The sequence below is a fragment of the Haliaeetus albicilla genome, chromosome 16 (assembly GCF_947461875.1).
Source record: "Haliaeetus albicilla chromosome 16, bHalAlb1.1, whole genome shotgun sequence".
Classification (NCBI taxonomy): Eukaryota; Metazoa; Chordata; class Aves; order Accipitriformes; family Accipitridae; genus Haliaeetus; species Haliaeetus albicilla.
Window position 1 is genome coordinate 3,668,290 of NC_091498.1, and position 16,468 is coordinate 3,684,757.

The 16,468-nt window shown below is 49.4% G+C and overlaps 2 protein-coding genes across 2 annotated transcripts; both read right to left on the reverse strand.

Moving 5' to 3' along the window:
- Nucleotides 1-232: 232 nt before the first annotated feature.
- FUCA1 (alpha-L-fucosidase 1) lies at nucleotides 233-6,867 on the reverse strand. The gene is made up of 8 exons (XM_069803103.1): nucleotides 6,146-6,867; nucleotides 5,087-5,221; nucleotides 4,729-4,866; nucleotides 3,943-4,048; nucleotides 3,304-3,504; nucleotides 2,898-3,088; nucleotides 1,973-2,072; nucleotides 233-1,289 (listed from the first exon to the last, which is right to left on the reverse strand). The coding sequence occupies exons 1-8, from the start codon at nucleotides 6,850-6,852 to the stop codon at nucleotides 1,149-1,151; spliced, it is 1,719 nt and encodes a 572-aa protein (XP_069659204.1). The 5' UTR covers nucleotides 6,853-6,867; the 3' UTR covers nucleotides 233-1,148.
- Nucleotides 6,868-7,081: 214 nt separating this feature from the next.
- Nucleotides 7,082-14,487, reverse strand: CNR2 (cannabinoid receptor 2). The gene is made up of 2 exons (XM_069804509.1): nucleotides 14,128-14,487; nucleotides 7,082-9,775 (listed from the first exon to the last, which is right to left on the reverse strand). The coding sequence occupies exon 2, from the start codon at nucleotides 9,181-9,183 to the stop codon at nucleotides 8,134-8,136; it is 1,050 nt and encodes a 349-aa protein (XP_069660610.1). The 5' UTR covers nucleotides 9,184-9,775; nucleotides 14,128-14,487; the 3' UTR covers nucleotides 7,082-8,133.
- Nucleotides 14,488-16,468: the final 1,981 nt, after the last annotated feature.

Here is a 16,468-nt window from a genome sequence, read left to right on the forward strand (position 1 = left end):
ATTTAAGTACGTATCGTTCAACCCTTTATAGAGGAGTTCAACATCAACACAGGAAATCTTATTTCACTGAAACAGCAGAAGTCAGAGGTCCAGTTCAGAACTGTGGGTCCTCTGTTAAATTCACGTAAGAACAAAAACTCTCCTGCTTATAGCTGTCTCCACCAGAACACAAATAAAAGTTTGTTAATGGATTTGTAATATTATTTTCTATAGCTGATTTCTTCTAGACCTCTTCAAACAACAAGCTTCCATTATATTTATTCGTGATGGAAGTATGTGATCATAACTGTTTCAATCAATACCGAAGCAATACAATGCATCTTATCGAGGAACTATTTTTATGCAAGTACATCATACGCAGCAATCTGCGATGGCACTGTGGTTGGTCTTCATTAGAACATGCCCACCACATGCAAGGCTTCATGATTCCTCATATAAGAGTATCACACTGGTTATCAAAATTAATTTTGATGAGTAATTAAGCCAGGGAAATGGCAAGACCTGCTACTGCCTGGGAGGTGTGGACCCTGCTGCCGTGCGTAGCCTGGCTCACCAGTGCTGGCGACACGCACGTGAACACGGACACAGTTCCCACTGCTCCACGTCCTCTGAGCTGCTCTACCAGTCCAAATCCTCTCACCATTAACACGTCCATCTCCTCCTTGGCAGACACGCATCCTCTAGGCAGCTTCATGCACTAATACCTAGGTGCCGCGTGGCCTGGCCTGATACCCCAAAGCAGGTCCTCTTAACTGCCCCGTACTAACTCTGTTCAGTCTCCCACCAACTCTGAGTCTGTCCAACATCATCACCTGTAATCACAGCAGCAAAGCAGTAACATCGGCCAAGAAGCCCAGCTTTATATCAAAAAACCTTCTTGTTCCAAGTGTAGATGTTTGGCTGATGGGCTGTCACATCCCAGCAGAATACTGCAAAGGATGTCCCAGCTTCCCACTGCTGAGCAGAGAGGTCAGTCCTTTGCTGCCAAACAAGGTCCACTGATCTTACAGATCGCTTACAGGCAAAAGGGATTAGAAGTGAGATTCTCTTAAGAGAAAAACTATTTATTCAACAATAAATGAAAAATCTTCTTAAGACTCAATTTAAAAGAAAGGCAGAGGGAAATTGCTGCTTTCCCCCTGCAGACGTCACTTCACACCCTCAAGCTTGACAGTCCAGCCAGACTGAGGAGGTAGAGGAGATGGAAGCATGTAGGGCAAAGTTATGACCAGTCCTTTACCTGGGGACTTCTGCCACTTCAGAGTCCCTGCAAAACCCAACATCGACACCTGCAGAGGAGGGCAGGGGAAACACTCAGTTGTAGCTCACACAGGTACTTCTCATTTGAACACCCCAGTACACCCAAAACATGTTTGCAGTCTCTGTACAGCACTTCCCACACACTCAAAGCAGTCCTGCACATTTCCACCCATCACTCACAGTGCACAAAAGATAATACATGGGATATTTTGGGGCCAAACCTTTGACTGTAGTTCGTTATGTGTGGGTTTTTTTTTTTACTGAGAAGGCTTTACCTCTGTTTGTTTAGAGCAAAGGGCACTCTAGCATTTGCGTCACTTACAATTACAGGGGTAGTGTACCTGATTTGAATTTGAGATGCAATACCAGTGATCCCTTCTATGTGTGAGGCTTGTTATTTACTTCACCTCCCTGTGTCAATAGGATCAAAAGACTCTGGGGGAGAAGTGTCTCTGCCTATTCTATGGCAGACTATGAGCCTGTCCTGGCAAGTCCCCTCCAATGTTCTGTGTCAACAGTGAGCTAAAGCCTGGAGAATAACCTGGGATGCTGCAAGGATCTGGAGGGAGGCCAGAGCACCCCAGAACAAGAAGTATGGGATGACAACTTCCACACTCTCCCCAGTTTCCAAATGAAGTCAGGTTGGACCTTCCCAGCCCACATGTGCCCAAGATGGGCTCTGAGTGTGTTATCTTTTTTCCAAGTTCCTTACTTGTGTCGCTGGGGATGGAGTGGGTGAGGATAGCTCCAAAACATTGCCCTGAGGCCAGATCAGAAAGATGGCATAGACAACTGGTCCCTTAGAAGTGTACCTAAGAGAGAAAGAGTTCAGCAAGGTGAGGAGCCCCATAACAGAGAGAACCAGACACGAGCTTGACCTGTCCAGACAGCACGACAACACCAGCTTGCCCACTGTCACCACACAGGGGTCACCTACTCTCCCCTCATTCCAAAATCTGTCACTTTGGACCCACCATTTAGCCAGTCAGCACTGGCTGATGAAACCCAAACAAAGTCTGTGCGTGCTTCCTAAAAGCAAATGTCATTTGCCAATCTGTCCTTGCCTCAGCTTGTAGTCAACGGAGCGGATACGCTGCCTTATCCTGGTAATTGCTCTGCATTTCTAGACTTGGACACACTTGAGGAAAAAGAATAATTCCATTTTGTAGCAATTTCTGGCTCTTGACTCACTATGTCTTTCTCAGTCAGTATAAATCTAACAGTTGGGTACTGTTAGTACTATTACTATTATATAACAGCTTAAAAGCAAATATCGCTACATTTACAAACTGTATGTGTTTAGATGAATGACATTTGTGACATTCAAACTAGCCAGGACCACAGCTTAAACAGTCCTGACAGCAGCAGCTTGCAAATTTTTTTAAAGGAAGAGTTGTTTATTTTTCAAATCACGCAAGATAGATGAAGTCCTGATTGTTATTCTCTTCTTTCAAGCAAGATATTCCTCAGGTAACACCCTAGCGCAGTAACTGAGCACTCCAATTGTAGGATATTACCTAAACACCATCTGCACCTGATGGCAACACTTCAGAATGTACCAAATTTAAGAACAAATAAGAAAGAAACATCAGCTCTGGAACTCCCGGCCCAGATGGTCTGAGCAACGGAGTCCTTACCAGACCGTGTCTGTGCTGTTCTCCATCTGTACTCTCCATGGCTTTGATTCATAAATTGCCTCCCCGTTAGTGTCCAGCCACCTCCCAAGGGCCAGAAGTCTTTCTTGGAAGATGGGAACAATCACCCCTTCTTTTGTAGGTCCCACATTAAGAAGGTAGTTGCCTCCAAAACTCACAGTCTGTACTAGCTCCTGTGACAGATAAACCGTGGTAATGAATTGCATTATCTTCACCTCTGACAACAAAGAAACCTGAGGAGGGCTTTGTCCTCATCAGCTGCTCCTTTAAAACTCCAGCCTGATTGTATGAAACACATGACAACTCTTTCTGCAAGTAGGATGATGAAGGAAAGCTCTAAATGTCAGTAACTCCCCCACACCTGTTATTTTGATTTCAGATTTCTTACCTCAATGATACTTGCTTCATCCATTAACTCGGCAATGTTCATGTTGCTTCGATAGCCCCAGGAAAGCTTGTCAATGGAGGAGCACATCTCCCACTTGTGAGCTGGCAGGGTCCCTGGCTTGTATTTGTCAGCACAATTGTAGTAGCCTCCATGATGGCAAGAGCAGTTATTACACCAACGATCATTAACAACAACGGTGTCCTGAAAGAAGAAACTCAGCTCAGTAGGGAGAATGTTTTGTCTTGGACTTTTCAGCTTGCATTCATCCCTCCTAAGTTAGCAAAGGCATCTAAGTCAGGAGGTAAGCACCTAAAACCCCCTGTGTAATCAATGGAAAGGGAGAGAGTGTCCTCCAGGGAAGGCTGAATCCCTCTCTGGGAGAACCTCTCTCTGTTCGCTCAGGTAGAAGTTTAGGCAACAAGGTTCCTGGTCTCTGAGCCTCCCACGTGTGTGCTGTAAAGGACACTAGAGTCTTCTCATAGGAGCACAGTGTAGGCTTCTTATTTTTTGTGAAAGAATAAAGCACATTTGGCATCTGTCAAGCGGGTTTCTGATTTGATCACATTGATATCTCACTGCTGCCAGACCTTCCATACCCATAAAATGCTAGCGGCCATGAGAGATAGCTGAAAGTGATACCTTGACGGGACTATCGTTATAAAGCCAGGCAAGGAAAGAGGTAGAATTCCAGTATGATTCCGGAGCTTCCCAGTCTCCATCCGACCAAATCAAATCTGGTTTATATCTAACAGAGAGACGAATGTTATTTCAAAATGGCTTATTTACTCCTACCACAAAGGAAGCACTGTGTTTCTTGTGTCTCGAAGACTCCAGCTTCACTTCCTCTTCATATTGCCTGACATTACTGGGAGGTTTATGCTATCACTTTCTGCTTCAAAGCTTTAAGTGAGGTTCTTGCAGCAGCAAAGAATGATGTGCTGATCAAGGCTCAAGAAAGGATGCAATTCTTCCAAAAAACAGAAGTTTGCATCACAAAGGCAATTATGAGGCACATTCTTGACCTGGGATAACGGCCATTCTGAGCAACATGTGTCCAAGCCTTGTATTTTTGTCAACAAGGGGAAGCAAGGCAAGGATGTAAATTCAGAGTGAAATCGCTCTTCTACTCTACTAAATACTAAGCAGCTTGCTCCACTTGCAAAGCCACCCTGCACAAAGGCAGTATTAAAGGGAATTGCTCTTGCATGAAAAATTTGTCCCTACCTTATTCTACAAATTAGACTGTCCGCAGGGCAAATGTGAACCCATTTTCTAATTACCGCAAATCATCACTGATAAGTAAACAGATTTGCCTTGGCAAAAACTAACATTTGTTATCTCCCTTCTCTGCATCTACTTTGCATCTTTCTCTACAGTATTGAAACCAGGAAATGCTCTTGATTCCTAACTGGTTGCAGCTCTTACTTTAAGACAAGATCATAAAGTTCTGGCATGGTCTTCTTTAAAACGAAGTTCTGGGTCTTGAAGCCGCTTTCTTTGTCAGCTAGATAGAGTGGATTAAACCACTCTAACAGAGAATGATACAGTCCATAGCGTATGTTACTGAGGACAGAAAACACAGAGGAAAGAGTTAGGCTGGCAGTAGGGATTAAGAACCAGTGGCAGATTAGATTACTGGCATTATTATTTCAAAGAAGATTTCATGACTTTGGAAGCACTACTTTCGTCATACTAAACTCATCATTTTCCGCTGTTTGTCAAGAACAGCCAGGAGAATTCAATGCACACAGATGAAAGGAACAGCTGTTTGGCAGTGCCATACCTCTCCCTGAGGGCTTGTCCCAGCTCTCCTACAAGATCTCGGTGGGGCCCTGTATCCAGAGAATTCCAGTTCCAGGACATGGGTGACCCCCAGTTGGTGAAGCCTTCATGATGCTTTGTGGTCAGCACCACGTACCTGAGGAAAAAAAAAGTACTCGATCAGGATGACAAAGGAACTACCTAAGATACTTTCCAGCCTCACTGGCAAACCCAGTCACTAAAAAAGCAAGGGACTGAATAACCATGCTGTGAGGAGCCCTCTTTCATTACCCTTTAAATTTAGAAGGAACTACAAGAATAATAGAGGCTTTTAATGAATTTTAATGCTGGAAAAGAATGAACAGTCGAGGCTTAGGAAGCAGCAACACCTGCCATATCCTCAGCACCCTGGGCATGACCCCTCAGAGATCTCCAGCACCGCTCAGAGACCCCCAGTCCCTCAGAGATCCTCAGACTTGGCCCTTCCATCCCCTCAGGGATGCCTGCATCCTCTTGGGGAGCCCAGGAACAGCCCCCCCATCCTCTCGGGGCCTTTACATCCCCTCAGGGACCCCCAGACATGGCTCCTCCGTCTGCTCGGTGACCAGGGTCCCCCATTTCCTCACAGATCCCCAGAAATGGCTTCCCCCATACCCTCAGGGACCCCTGGGCATGGCACTCATCCCCTCAGGGACCCTCTGTCCCCTCAGGGACCCCCCCAGGCCACGCCTCCATCCCCTCAGGGACCCCCTGTCCCCTCAGGGACCCCCCCAGACCACCCCTCCATCCCCTCAGGGACCCCGTCCCCTCAGGGACCCCCCCAGACCACCCCTCCATCCCCTCAGGGACCCCCTGTCCCCTCAGGGATCCCCCAGACCACCCCTCCAATCCCCTCAGGGACCCTCTGTCCCCTCAGGGACCTCCTGTCCCCTCAGGGATCCCCCAGACCACCCCTCCATCCCCTCAGGGACCCTCTGTCCCCTCAGAGACCCTCTGTCCCCTCAGAGACCCCCCAGACCTCCCCTCCATCCCCTCAGGGACCCCAACACCCCCCCCCCCCCCGCCAGCACCTGAGGCTGACCTGGCGCCAGCCCGCTGGAAGAGCTGTGCCCACTCGCGGGGCTGGAAGTCGTGGGCGGTGAAGCGGGGCGCGAAGTCCGTGTAGGTGGTGTCGGGGGGGTACCGGCGCTGTACGAAGCGCTCGTAGTCGGCGCGGTGCTCGCCCTGCCAGTGCCACCAGAACCACTCGGAGCCCCAGGCCGGGACGGAGAACACCCCCCAGTGCACAAACACCCCCACCTTGGCCTGGTCGAACCAGGCAGGCAGCGGCCTCGCGTCCAGGCTGGCCCAGTCCGGGCGGTAGCGCGACGCGGCCAACACCGGCCCCAACGCGACCGCCAGCCAGAGCAGGCCGGCGGCCGCCATGCTGCCGCGTGACGTCAGCGCGGCCGCCGCCATGGCTACCGAGGCAACGGCGCCGCCGTGTCTACCGAGGCAAACGGGGAGCTTGGGGCCGCCGGTTCGAGGCTGCGGTCCGCCTGGCAGCGGGGCTGGCGGCCTCATTCCTCCCACCCAGCCCGGTTCTGCCGCACTGTAGCCGCCTGCCTGCCTCTTCCTGCGATTTTGAGCCTCTGTGTCCACCCCTTGAGGAGCCAGGAGCGACCCCATGGCGTTGACCCCATGGCGGCTTGGCCTCCATGAGAGCCCCCCTCTCCCCCCGGGCCTCTTCTGCCGCCGGAGCAGGCCCAGGCCCTGGCTCCAAAACCCGCACGTGAAGGCCGGGTGCATCCTCTGGGGAAACAGGGCAGAGTCCAAGGGCCTCGTGGCCGTGCCGCAGGCAGCCCAGCCAGGCTCATCCCCGTCGGAGGCGTTTTGGGAGCCGGCAGAAGCCCTGCTGCTCTCTGGGGCGCTGGCAAAGGGCCCTGTCCCACTTCGGTCTCCTTGCATGTTTTGCAGCTAAAGCTGCTGTGTTTGTGTAATTTGGAAAAAACCCACCCTATCAAACGCCTCACGCTCTGCCCCAGCTTGGGCTTAAACTTGTTGCCTGGAGGAGTTTGTGCCCCAGAGGTTAATGAAAGAAAAGGCTGAAAAATGGCTTTAATGTTTAATCACACAACACCCTACAAACGCCTGCGTTGCACAGGTTAGCTTTCCTTAAATTTGCTGAAAGAAATGTGCTGCCTGCAGGGTCCTGTCTGCCTCGAAATCCTCAACAACGACAGAGTCCATAAGCCACAGTGAGAGTATTTCAGTTTTCCATAAAGAGTTAGACGCTAAAATCAACACGATCCTAAATGCTGTGAGATACAATTAGCCAGGACCGTCCACAAGTGAGTCCAGAGAAACTACCTCCACCTTTCCCAGCAAAAGCCGAGGTATCTCCTGCTGCTGCCAGTCCTGCTTCTGCAGCGAGGCATTCACCATTGGTGGGAGCTCGTCACGACTTGGTCTTGTTCTCTGCCACCTTTGCCAGGACCTGAAGCCCTTTTGTCACCATGCTGCTAATACATAACACCCCTGAACAGCGTTCAAGTCTGGTATAAATAGATGTACCTCTGCTACATAGCGATGTGCTGTTATCACTTGGCTGATGGTGCTTGTACAACTCTGCCCGTGCCCGGTTAAGAGGTTTAGAGAATTATGTGACACCTGGGGATTTCTAAAGAACCTGAAGGTCTGCAGAGTGTTTCACTTGAGGTTTGCTGTATTTTATGGAGTGTAAAGAAGATACCACTGGGTTAGGAGGTTACTGGTAGACAGGTGGGAGGCCAGGCAGGAGGAGTTGTCATAAAATACTAGATTCTGCTGTTCTGGGGCATGGCGTTATCTGCTGCCTCATGGCTGGCACACTGACATGGCACCGGTATCTCTGCAGCTTGGGGACCAGCTGCCTGTGTAAGTCTGGGCACTTTATGTCCCAGGGTCTAAGAATAACATCAGCAGGAGCTGGCTCCATGACAGGCCTCTGATCCCTCATCTTCCAGGACCTCCATAAGAATAGAAAAGAAAAACAAAAGTGATCCAGACTGTTTCTGCCAGCCCGAGCAGGGACTTTCCACGGCTGCCTCCCTACGTTACGCGCATGTCCTCACAGACAGTCTCCATCACGGAGGACTTGCGGGTGCTTTCTGCTTCTGGGCTTTCCTCAGGGGCCTTCAGCTGCCTCCTGAACCGAGCCAAGACCATCCTCAGGGAGGAATATAGCTCCTTGCTCCGCAGGGCATAAATAATGGGGTTCACCATGGAATTGAGCAGGCAGAGGGTGCTGCAGAAGGCAAACACCTTGCGCAGGTGATTGTTCAGCATGGCAAAGATGCTGTAGATCATGAGGACGAGGACCGGAGACCAGCACAGCACAAGGACAGTCAGCACCATGAAGAGGGTCTTGGCCAGCATGACGTCCATCCTCATCCTGGTGTTTTGCTTTCCTGCCTGCGCTTGGTGCTTCTCCATGTAGGCCACGTGCTGGTGAGCCCTCCATAGCACGTGCGCATAGGCGTAGATGATGCACCCCAGCAGGACCATGATGAAGCAGATCCAGCTCGACAGGTAGTTGTCATCCACAAATGGGAACAGCTCGGAGCACGTCGAGTCAAGCGTGCAGCAATTCCAGCCCAAGAGGGGCAGGGAAGCAATGGTCGCACATGTTACCCAGAGCACCCCTAGGGCTATCCATGCTCTCTTCCTCGTCATGAGGAGCTTGTATTTGGATGGTCGGCTGATGGAGATGTAACGGTCCAGGGCTGTCAGCAGCAAGCTGCTCAGGGAGGCGGAGAAGGACGTGTTCACCCCTCCCAGCTGCAGCAGGAACATTTCTTTAGAGAAATTGGTTTCATTAAAGACATGGAAGTTAACAAAACTGCAGACAAAGATGATGCTGGCCAGAATGTCAGCCAAGGCCAGGCTGCTGATAAAGAGGTAGGAAGGCTTTCTTCTTGTCCTGGGGGAGGAGAAGATCAAGTACAGCACCAAAGAGTTCTCAAAAATGCACAGTGTCCCAAAGAGGCCACACAGTGTGGCAATGCTTATCTTCTGCGCTTGCGTGCTGAGGACCATGAAGCACTCCATGGTGTTCACACTGCATTTGGAGGCATTTTCATGTATCTTACAACTATCCATTGTAATTAACCGGAGCCAGGCGCTTGCAGACAGCGTTTTTGCTTCCTTCTGCAGTTCTTCAGATGCTCTGAAAAAGACCAAGGGGAAGGGGACTTACAGGAGCACAATGAGCAATAAATTCAACCCACTGGAACACATCCCTCCCTTTAGAGGGAAGCACACAAAAGAAAAAGAGCCCAGGGAGACCTACTTTCAGGTCCACAGCCCAAATGCTGGAGCTGACTTCCACACTTTCCCAGCAGAGATCCAGGCTTTATCCCACTGGTGATTTGGCTGAGACCTGTCTACCACTGCCCACAGGTACCACGCCCGTAACACCTCCGTACCACATCCATCTCTCGGGCTGTTTCCTCACCACAAGAGGGAAGCAGCAATGCTGAGAATTGTACAGATCCTGGGCCAGCTCTTACCAGTCCTCCGGGATTCACTGCTCAGGGCCAGCAGCAGTGGAAGGGACTGCTCACGGTGACACTGTGCCGTGGCTGGAGACAGGCCCTGGCGAACAGCCTGTCCGGGTGAAGCTGCCCTGGGAGATGGCTGGGATGGAGAAGGATGAGGGATATTGCACTGCCGAGGACTCAGTGTGGCTCATCTGGGAACACAAAGTGCACTTTGAAGCATTTAGTCTTCACCAAAGCTGTCTGAACACACAAAATGACAAGACTGGTTTTATATTTTAAGCTCGGCCGTTGCAGTTTTATAAAGCTCAGCCTCATTAAAGTTGTGTTTCTCCCCCCATAATCCCTGTGTCATGAGTCTGTCTGTCCCATGGTCAGAGTGATTAAAAGTGACTGTTTAACATCAATATTAGAGTGCAAGTTGGACATAAAAATGGGGACATCAAGTTGGACATAAAAATGGGGACATGCAAGAGTTAGACCACCTGAACCTAAGAATTCCTGTCCATGCCCAGGCTTAGGTTAATTTTAGCAATATTTTTAGCTTCAGCAGAGATGTGATGGAGGGAATGCCTTATTTTCCCCTAGGCAGATGTTGAGCTGCTCAGTGCACTCTGTGACAGCAAAGTCATGTTTTTCTCTACACTTCTGCAGCTTAATGCATTTAAATCCCTTCATCTTCATTACACAGATGACCTTGTCCTTCAGATGTTATTTTTCTTCCATTCTTGCTCTTGATTATACTTGTGCTTTAACTAAATGCACTTTCACTGAGGGCTCAGCTGCCTTGTGTTGCCTCATGTAACAGGGGAAACAAGGTCACCCTGGATGGGGTTATAGAGAGCAGATGAAGAGGCGGTTTTCGGATAAACTGAAGGTGCCTTATTAGCAGAGAGATGCTGTGTTCCAAGTGCTACACACCAGCAGGTTGCACCGCCCTGCTACAAAAGCCCATGGGACAGGAATCCCTTTCCCGAAAGCATCTACCTGGCTTTGAGTATCCAGGATCCCACATCCAGGCAATGGGACCATGAGTTTCCACTGCTGGAGGAAAGCACTGAGCTGACAGTGTTCCCTTTCCCCCAGAACAAACAAACTACCGTCTCTCCCTGCCCTCAGCTCTCTTTCAAAAGAGGAAATGTCCAAAACATGTGAGCCACAGCAGATGGGATGTGTGATAGCTACAGCTACCCAGGGAGCGGAGCAAGCGCCCAGGTGGTGCAGGGGCCAGGCTTCTGTGCTGCTGGGCTCCAGGCACCTGTAGCCAACCATCTGTGGTTTCCCTGTCTGTTTTTTGAAATTCAGTAAAGGCAACAGCTGTCTTTAGATGAGACGATAACCAGCAGTGACCAACACGCTAGAAACTTCTGTCCGCAACATCTTAGCAGTGACACGTATTTTATACCTGTCTTCATTACTTCCTTCCCCGGGGATTCCCCATGCCCTGGCACGCATCACTGTTTCTGTGTTTTGCAGTAGTTGCAAAATGCCCCCAAGCACTTGAGATGCTGCCCAGGAGCTCGTGGAGAAGAGTCTGAGCCCCAGCACTTTGCTCCTGCCTGCCTGTTGGGGCTCGAACTCTGGGGGTTGCAGGGCGTTCGGTGCATATTACAGCCAGAGCAGTTCAACCCTGATTTGCAATTCTTGACATATCAGACTGGAGGAGTCCTGGACTTTGGGCTGAAATGTGGCTCAGCATTGCAGCAAGCCTCTCTCCTCTTACATCAGGCTCTGGCATGGGGTAATCGTGCAGGACCGGAGATGTTGCACTGTAATCTCAGCACTCTTGTTTCCTGCAGCTCTTCACAGAAACACTACAAGGGTAGCAGTAACTACTAACTGTTGTTATTAAAGCTGACAACATCTCTCCCTCCAGAGAGAGGCAGATTTAGCAGACAGATGGACTTTGACATATCTCGGGGCTCACCAGGGGCCAGCAACTGCCTCCTCAAGTATCCAAAACTCCCCAACCAAAACTCCAGCATCCAAACCAAAACATCTCTTAATTAAGCAGACTCCAGCATCACCTTGACATCTATTAATTGCAGCCAGCATTCCCAGGACCATCTTAAATTCTCAGTATCTGCAGTTGTGCAATGTCCAACAAACGTACTCAGGAGCTTGGAAACTGCACTGAACACTTGGCAAGAGACTGATGGCCAGCAAAACACTATCCCTCATGTCACATTGCTTGGGGAGAGAGAGAATTTGGTTATAATGGCAAAATAACTCCTGCACTGACTGTTCTGGTACAGCTCTCTCCATTACACTGACATAATTCAGATAAGCCCTCAGGTTCAAAATACTGTGCTGGGCTTGTAGCAATGAGCCAGCCAGCCCAGACCTTCTCTTCCCACATCTGTTGTGTCTCAGGCTGAATGACAAGGATGAATCTCTTTGCAATTTTGACTGAACTCCCCCAAATCCTCCTTCCAGCTCCCGTGTCTGTGAGGGAAAGCACGGAGCTTTGCTCCAGCACAAGATCTCTTTTGCAGAGGCTCCAGAGCATGCAAACACAGGCATTGCCAAGAGCCCCTCTCCTTGCACTGCCTGTTCCTTTTTTTTTTTTTGGCCATAAGGCTGCTTTTTCCTGCCCAGGGGACATTTTTCTCTTGTCAGATGGGCTCATGGATTCAACCATTTGTTTGTTCATGCCCACTGCATCCTGCATGCTTCAGCTCCTGGGAAACAGCCAGCCCATATCTGGATCCCAGGGGAGAGCTGATCTGCAGTATCCTCCATGGGGCAAATCCCACTTCCAGGATGGAAATCCCCTTCTGAGGGGCAGCAGCTCCACCTCCCTGGGAATTACAGCCCCAGACACCACTGTGCATCCCCACCACAACCAGCCCAACTAGCCCAGAGAGTCCCTGCCTGATGTTTCAGCTCAGCAAGGAAGAGCGAAGGGGCTTCTTACCCTCCTATAGAGCCAAGGGGCTGCGGCACAGAGAGATGGGGTCTCTGGGAGCTGCAGGAGCCGAGCGGGGATTTCCTGGACCTTTGCACAGGATTAACTCTCCTACCAGCATGGCAAAGTGTCTCCTGCCAGCAGGATCTCCCAGGGTGGGGAATATTCTGCCAAAATAAAGCGATGGAAACCCCGTCTCTTGCAATGGAGAACCCCCCCAGACAGTGCCAATAACAATAGCCCCAGGAGGCAGCAAATGGAGGCAATGTACTGAATGAACAAGCAGCCCAGCTATTAGGAACAAAATGCAGATAAGAGATTTGGGAATGCAATATATTTCTGATACAGCCTTACTGACTGCAAAGTCTGCCCGGAAGCCGCAGAGAAACCTTCCCCCCATTAGATCTGCTTGTGAGCCCACTCACTCCAGCCTAATAATTCCACTGGCTTCGGTGGAAATTAAATCTACAAGTAAAAAAAGTCCTTTTCCATTTCAGTGCATTGCTGCAATTCATTTCAGCTGTCAGATTTACACTGCCTTGCATGCAGCAGCACCGTTTCTAATATCACTGGGGATGGTTTCTTCATTTACAGAGATATCTCAGAATCCTTGTGATTAATAAGTTAACATACAGGTTGCTTAGATAATGTAAAATTAAATTTTCCTGCTGCAATCAGCCAGTGCAATGGGCCTGCAGCACTCTGAAAGCACCGGTCTTGAATATTTAATCACTAGAATTTCTGAGAGATTTGATCTTTACAATAAAATAAAATGTCTTAAGTGATCACCTAACATGAACAAGTGAAGTGATTTATGTAAAAATTGTCATTAATGCTTGGACATTTCACTTGCTGAAAAAGTAAAATATCTTTTTGCTTTACAAATATTTTGGTTTGTACATGATTTCTGGTTTTAGTTGCAGGAGAAGTTTTGCCAATATTTTGGAAATAGCTGTTCATCCCGGTTTGTCCCTCTGACCATATTGAATAACGCTGAGCAGAGTTACCTCCCTGATGTAAGAACTGTCTGGCACAAATGCCACACTGAAGACTATACGCTTTATTTCTATTCAGAGTCCAGTTCTGTCCCTGTGTGACTGCTTGGGGTGACAGCATTCGAAGCACAGGGGTGTGTGGGTGCAGAGCAGCACTGCAAACGCCAGTTTGGGTACAAAGCATGGCAAGACAGAACTTCTCTCACTCCACCAAAACCACCACGCACGGAGTCGTAATAAACACTAACTCATGCAGAAGGCTCAGCCTGAGAGCTCAGTATCATACTCATGCTTGCGAGATATTTGAAAATACCTCTGACGTATCCAACATTAATATTTCTTAAAACCAGCTGTAAAGAGTTAGTCCCCAGTCTGCTATTTAAAACCTTACCTTTCGTGTTCTTGTTAAGAAAGCATTCATCCTAAAAACCAATTTTCCCACCCTTTGTTACACATTGCATTGCAGTTTATCCTGAATAACACCGGGAATCTCCCTGCAACAAATCCTGCATGGCGGAGTCTCCCCAGACTGCCTGTGTGCGTGTCAGCACCGTGGGCTCAAAGATACGATGTGTTTTACTGTGAGAAAAAGGATCCTTGGCTGCAGGGTCTCCCCACGGGTTAACAAACGCAAACCACTCACCTCCTTCTGCTCACATCACAGGCTGGGGATGCTTGGGGGCTTCCCATCCCTCCAGCTCTCAGGGCAGTTTGTGCAGCTGCAGATGGCTCCTGCTTCCCCCTACTTTCACATCACTTCTGGTTTCATCTGGGTGTCTTGTACCATTCTGTTTTATTCCCCTGGGCTGGAAATCCATCAGTGCAAATCCTTCCTTGGGTTTCTTGCTCTCTTTCACATTCTTCTGGTGAACGTGTGTCAGGTTTTCTTTCCTTCCCCACTTCCCCTCTGGGTCTTGTGTTCTGCTTCTGACTGTTAGCTAGTGCCACATCTCACAACCACCCTAGCCCTCCGACTCACTGAAATAATTTGCTCACTCCCTCCAATTCCTCCACGTACCTGCAGTGTTTGAGGCAAGAGACATTCGGGGTCTTTTCCAGATTTCTCTGGGGAAGTGGGAGAGGAGGGGAAGGAAAAGAGCTAGGAGGCAGACATGGTAATATCTGGATATTCCTGGCTGCGTGCAGGTCTAAGGGCAAGCTCAGAAATCTGCTGTCTACATGCTTGCTGGTCCTATTAACAGCAAGAACCTCACCTCTGTGCCCCTGAAAATGGACTATTTGCAGGTTATGCTGCTGCTGCTGGAAAGCAGGGACAGCTGCCAGGTGACACCAGAGCACTGGGGAGAACATCGCCTGTTACTTGAGGCTCCATGTCAGTGGGTAGAGGCAAGTTTGGCCAAAATCCCAAAGGAATTGGCCACGTTGCGGTTGGGTAAAGACCATACAACCTATAGTGAGGAGCACAGGCTGCAAAGGAAGGGCCGTGTTCCTTAGCCCCCTGACGCACCCTTGCCCTGCCGCAGGTCCCGCTCTGACATCCTACAGAGCAGCCACATCCTCCTCCCACAGCTCCATCCCAGCACCATGAACCCGTCTTCTCCCAAGCAGGAACTCAACCTTCCCTCCTGCTTGGATCCCAGTTGCCCCCATTCGTGATGGTTTTGAATAGCAGTTACATCTCCTGCTCTCCAAATCTTTGCTTCACATATTTCCCCTCTGCCATTATTTGTGGCTCAGGAGTTTCCCAGCAGCTGCTGGAGCTCAGCCACGCGCCCGCGTTCAGCGATGCTCGGCTGCCCTCTCCAGGGGAGCCCGCAACGCTCGTGGGGACATTGGCCTGCAAACACTTGAGAAAGAGGCAGAATTGGGAACCCAGAACTTCCTCTTGGCCCCTGGCCAGGAAAAAGGGGGTTCCACCGCTCACCGGGGTGCTCAGGCACAGCTGGGACCTGCCTGACCCTTCCGATGCTGCTCAGGGCTGGGCGGTTTTGAAAGCCCCTCTCTGAATCTCATGTGTGGAAACCACAATAAAGGTGAAAGGCTGCATGGACTATTGTATAAGCAAAGGAGAAGTGGCAGGTTAGCAGCTCTGTCACAAAAACCAACGGCTTCCATTTCAGTTCCCATGAACTGACAGATTTTCCTTCGCAAGAACAAATACGAGACTGTAAAGAGCTAGTGAAAAACAAAAAGATATTTTATACTAGCCCTGAGTTTGAAAAGCAGCACTCAGCCCCAAACTATTCCCGGCTCTCACCACAGCTTCACATCCAGCAGGATACTGTGAAATACAAGCCCAAGTTTCCTTTGTCTGCAAAGAGAGCTGTTCTGTCAAAGGAGTGCATGTTGTAAGAAAGCAACATTATTACTGCAGCATAGCTAGAAGCTTGTAATTTGGTTTCTGGACTCTCTTTTACAGCAAAAATTGTCCTGCCGGAGTAAAAGAAAACCATTAAAGGCTGACTTCTGTAATGTAAGGGCTTCTTGTTCCCCTTTAGCTTGGATTTTTTCCCCCTTGGCATCAGCTGTAGCTCACACAGCTGCAAATAGCCCTGGTTTAGGAACCCCCCCACACTCAGGGTCAGCATCTGGAATCAATGATCAGCTTTACATTCCCATAAAGGTCATGTTCTGCTTTTGTCTTTTTGCCTGCTGGCACTGAGCAGAAGTACAGTCAATACATAACTACTAGGAACTAAAGGAACACCACCCCTACAGAGAGAATCTAAGAGACTACCTTGGCCCGGTGAGGCTTTAAATGGCCTCTCTCTCAATTGGGTGGGGTTGCCTGAATTCAGTGCACCTGATTTTACGGTATTTAAGCCAGAAGCACAATCAGATGTAACTGAGCTGTTATGTAGGTAGTGGTGCAAGATTTTGCTGAGCTCTTCAGGACAGTCTTGGCAGCAGTTTGAATTTTTTGCCTTGCTGCTAGTAGCTGTACCAGATCTCTGCAAGTGAATGAGGCTGAGCAGAACTGGCAAGCGGGGGAGATGACCTTGGAAGGAATGCTCTCCCTGCAG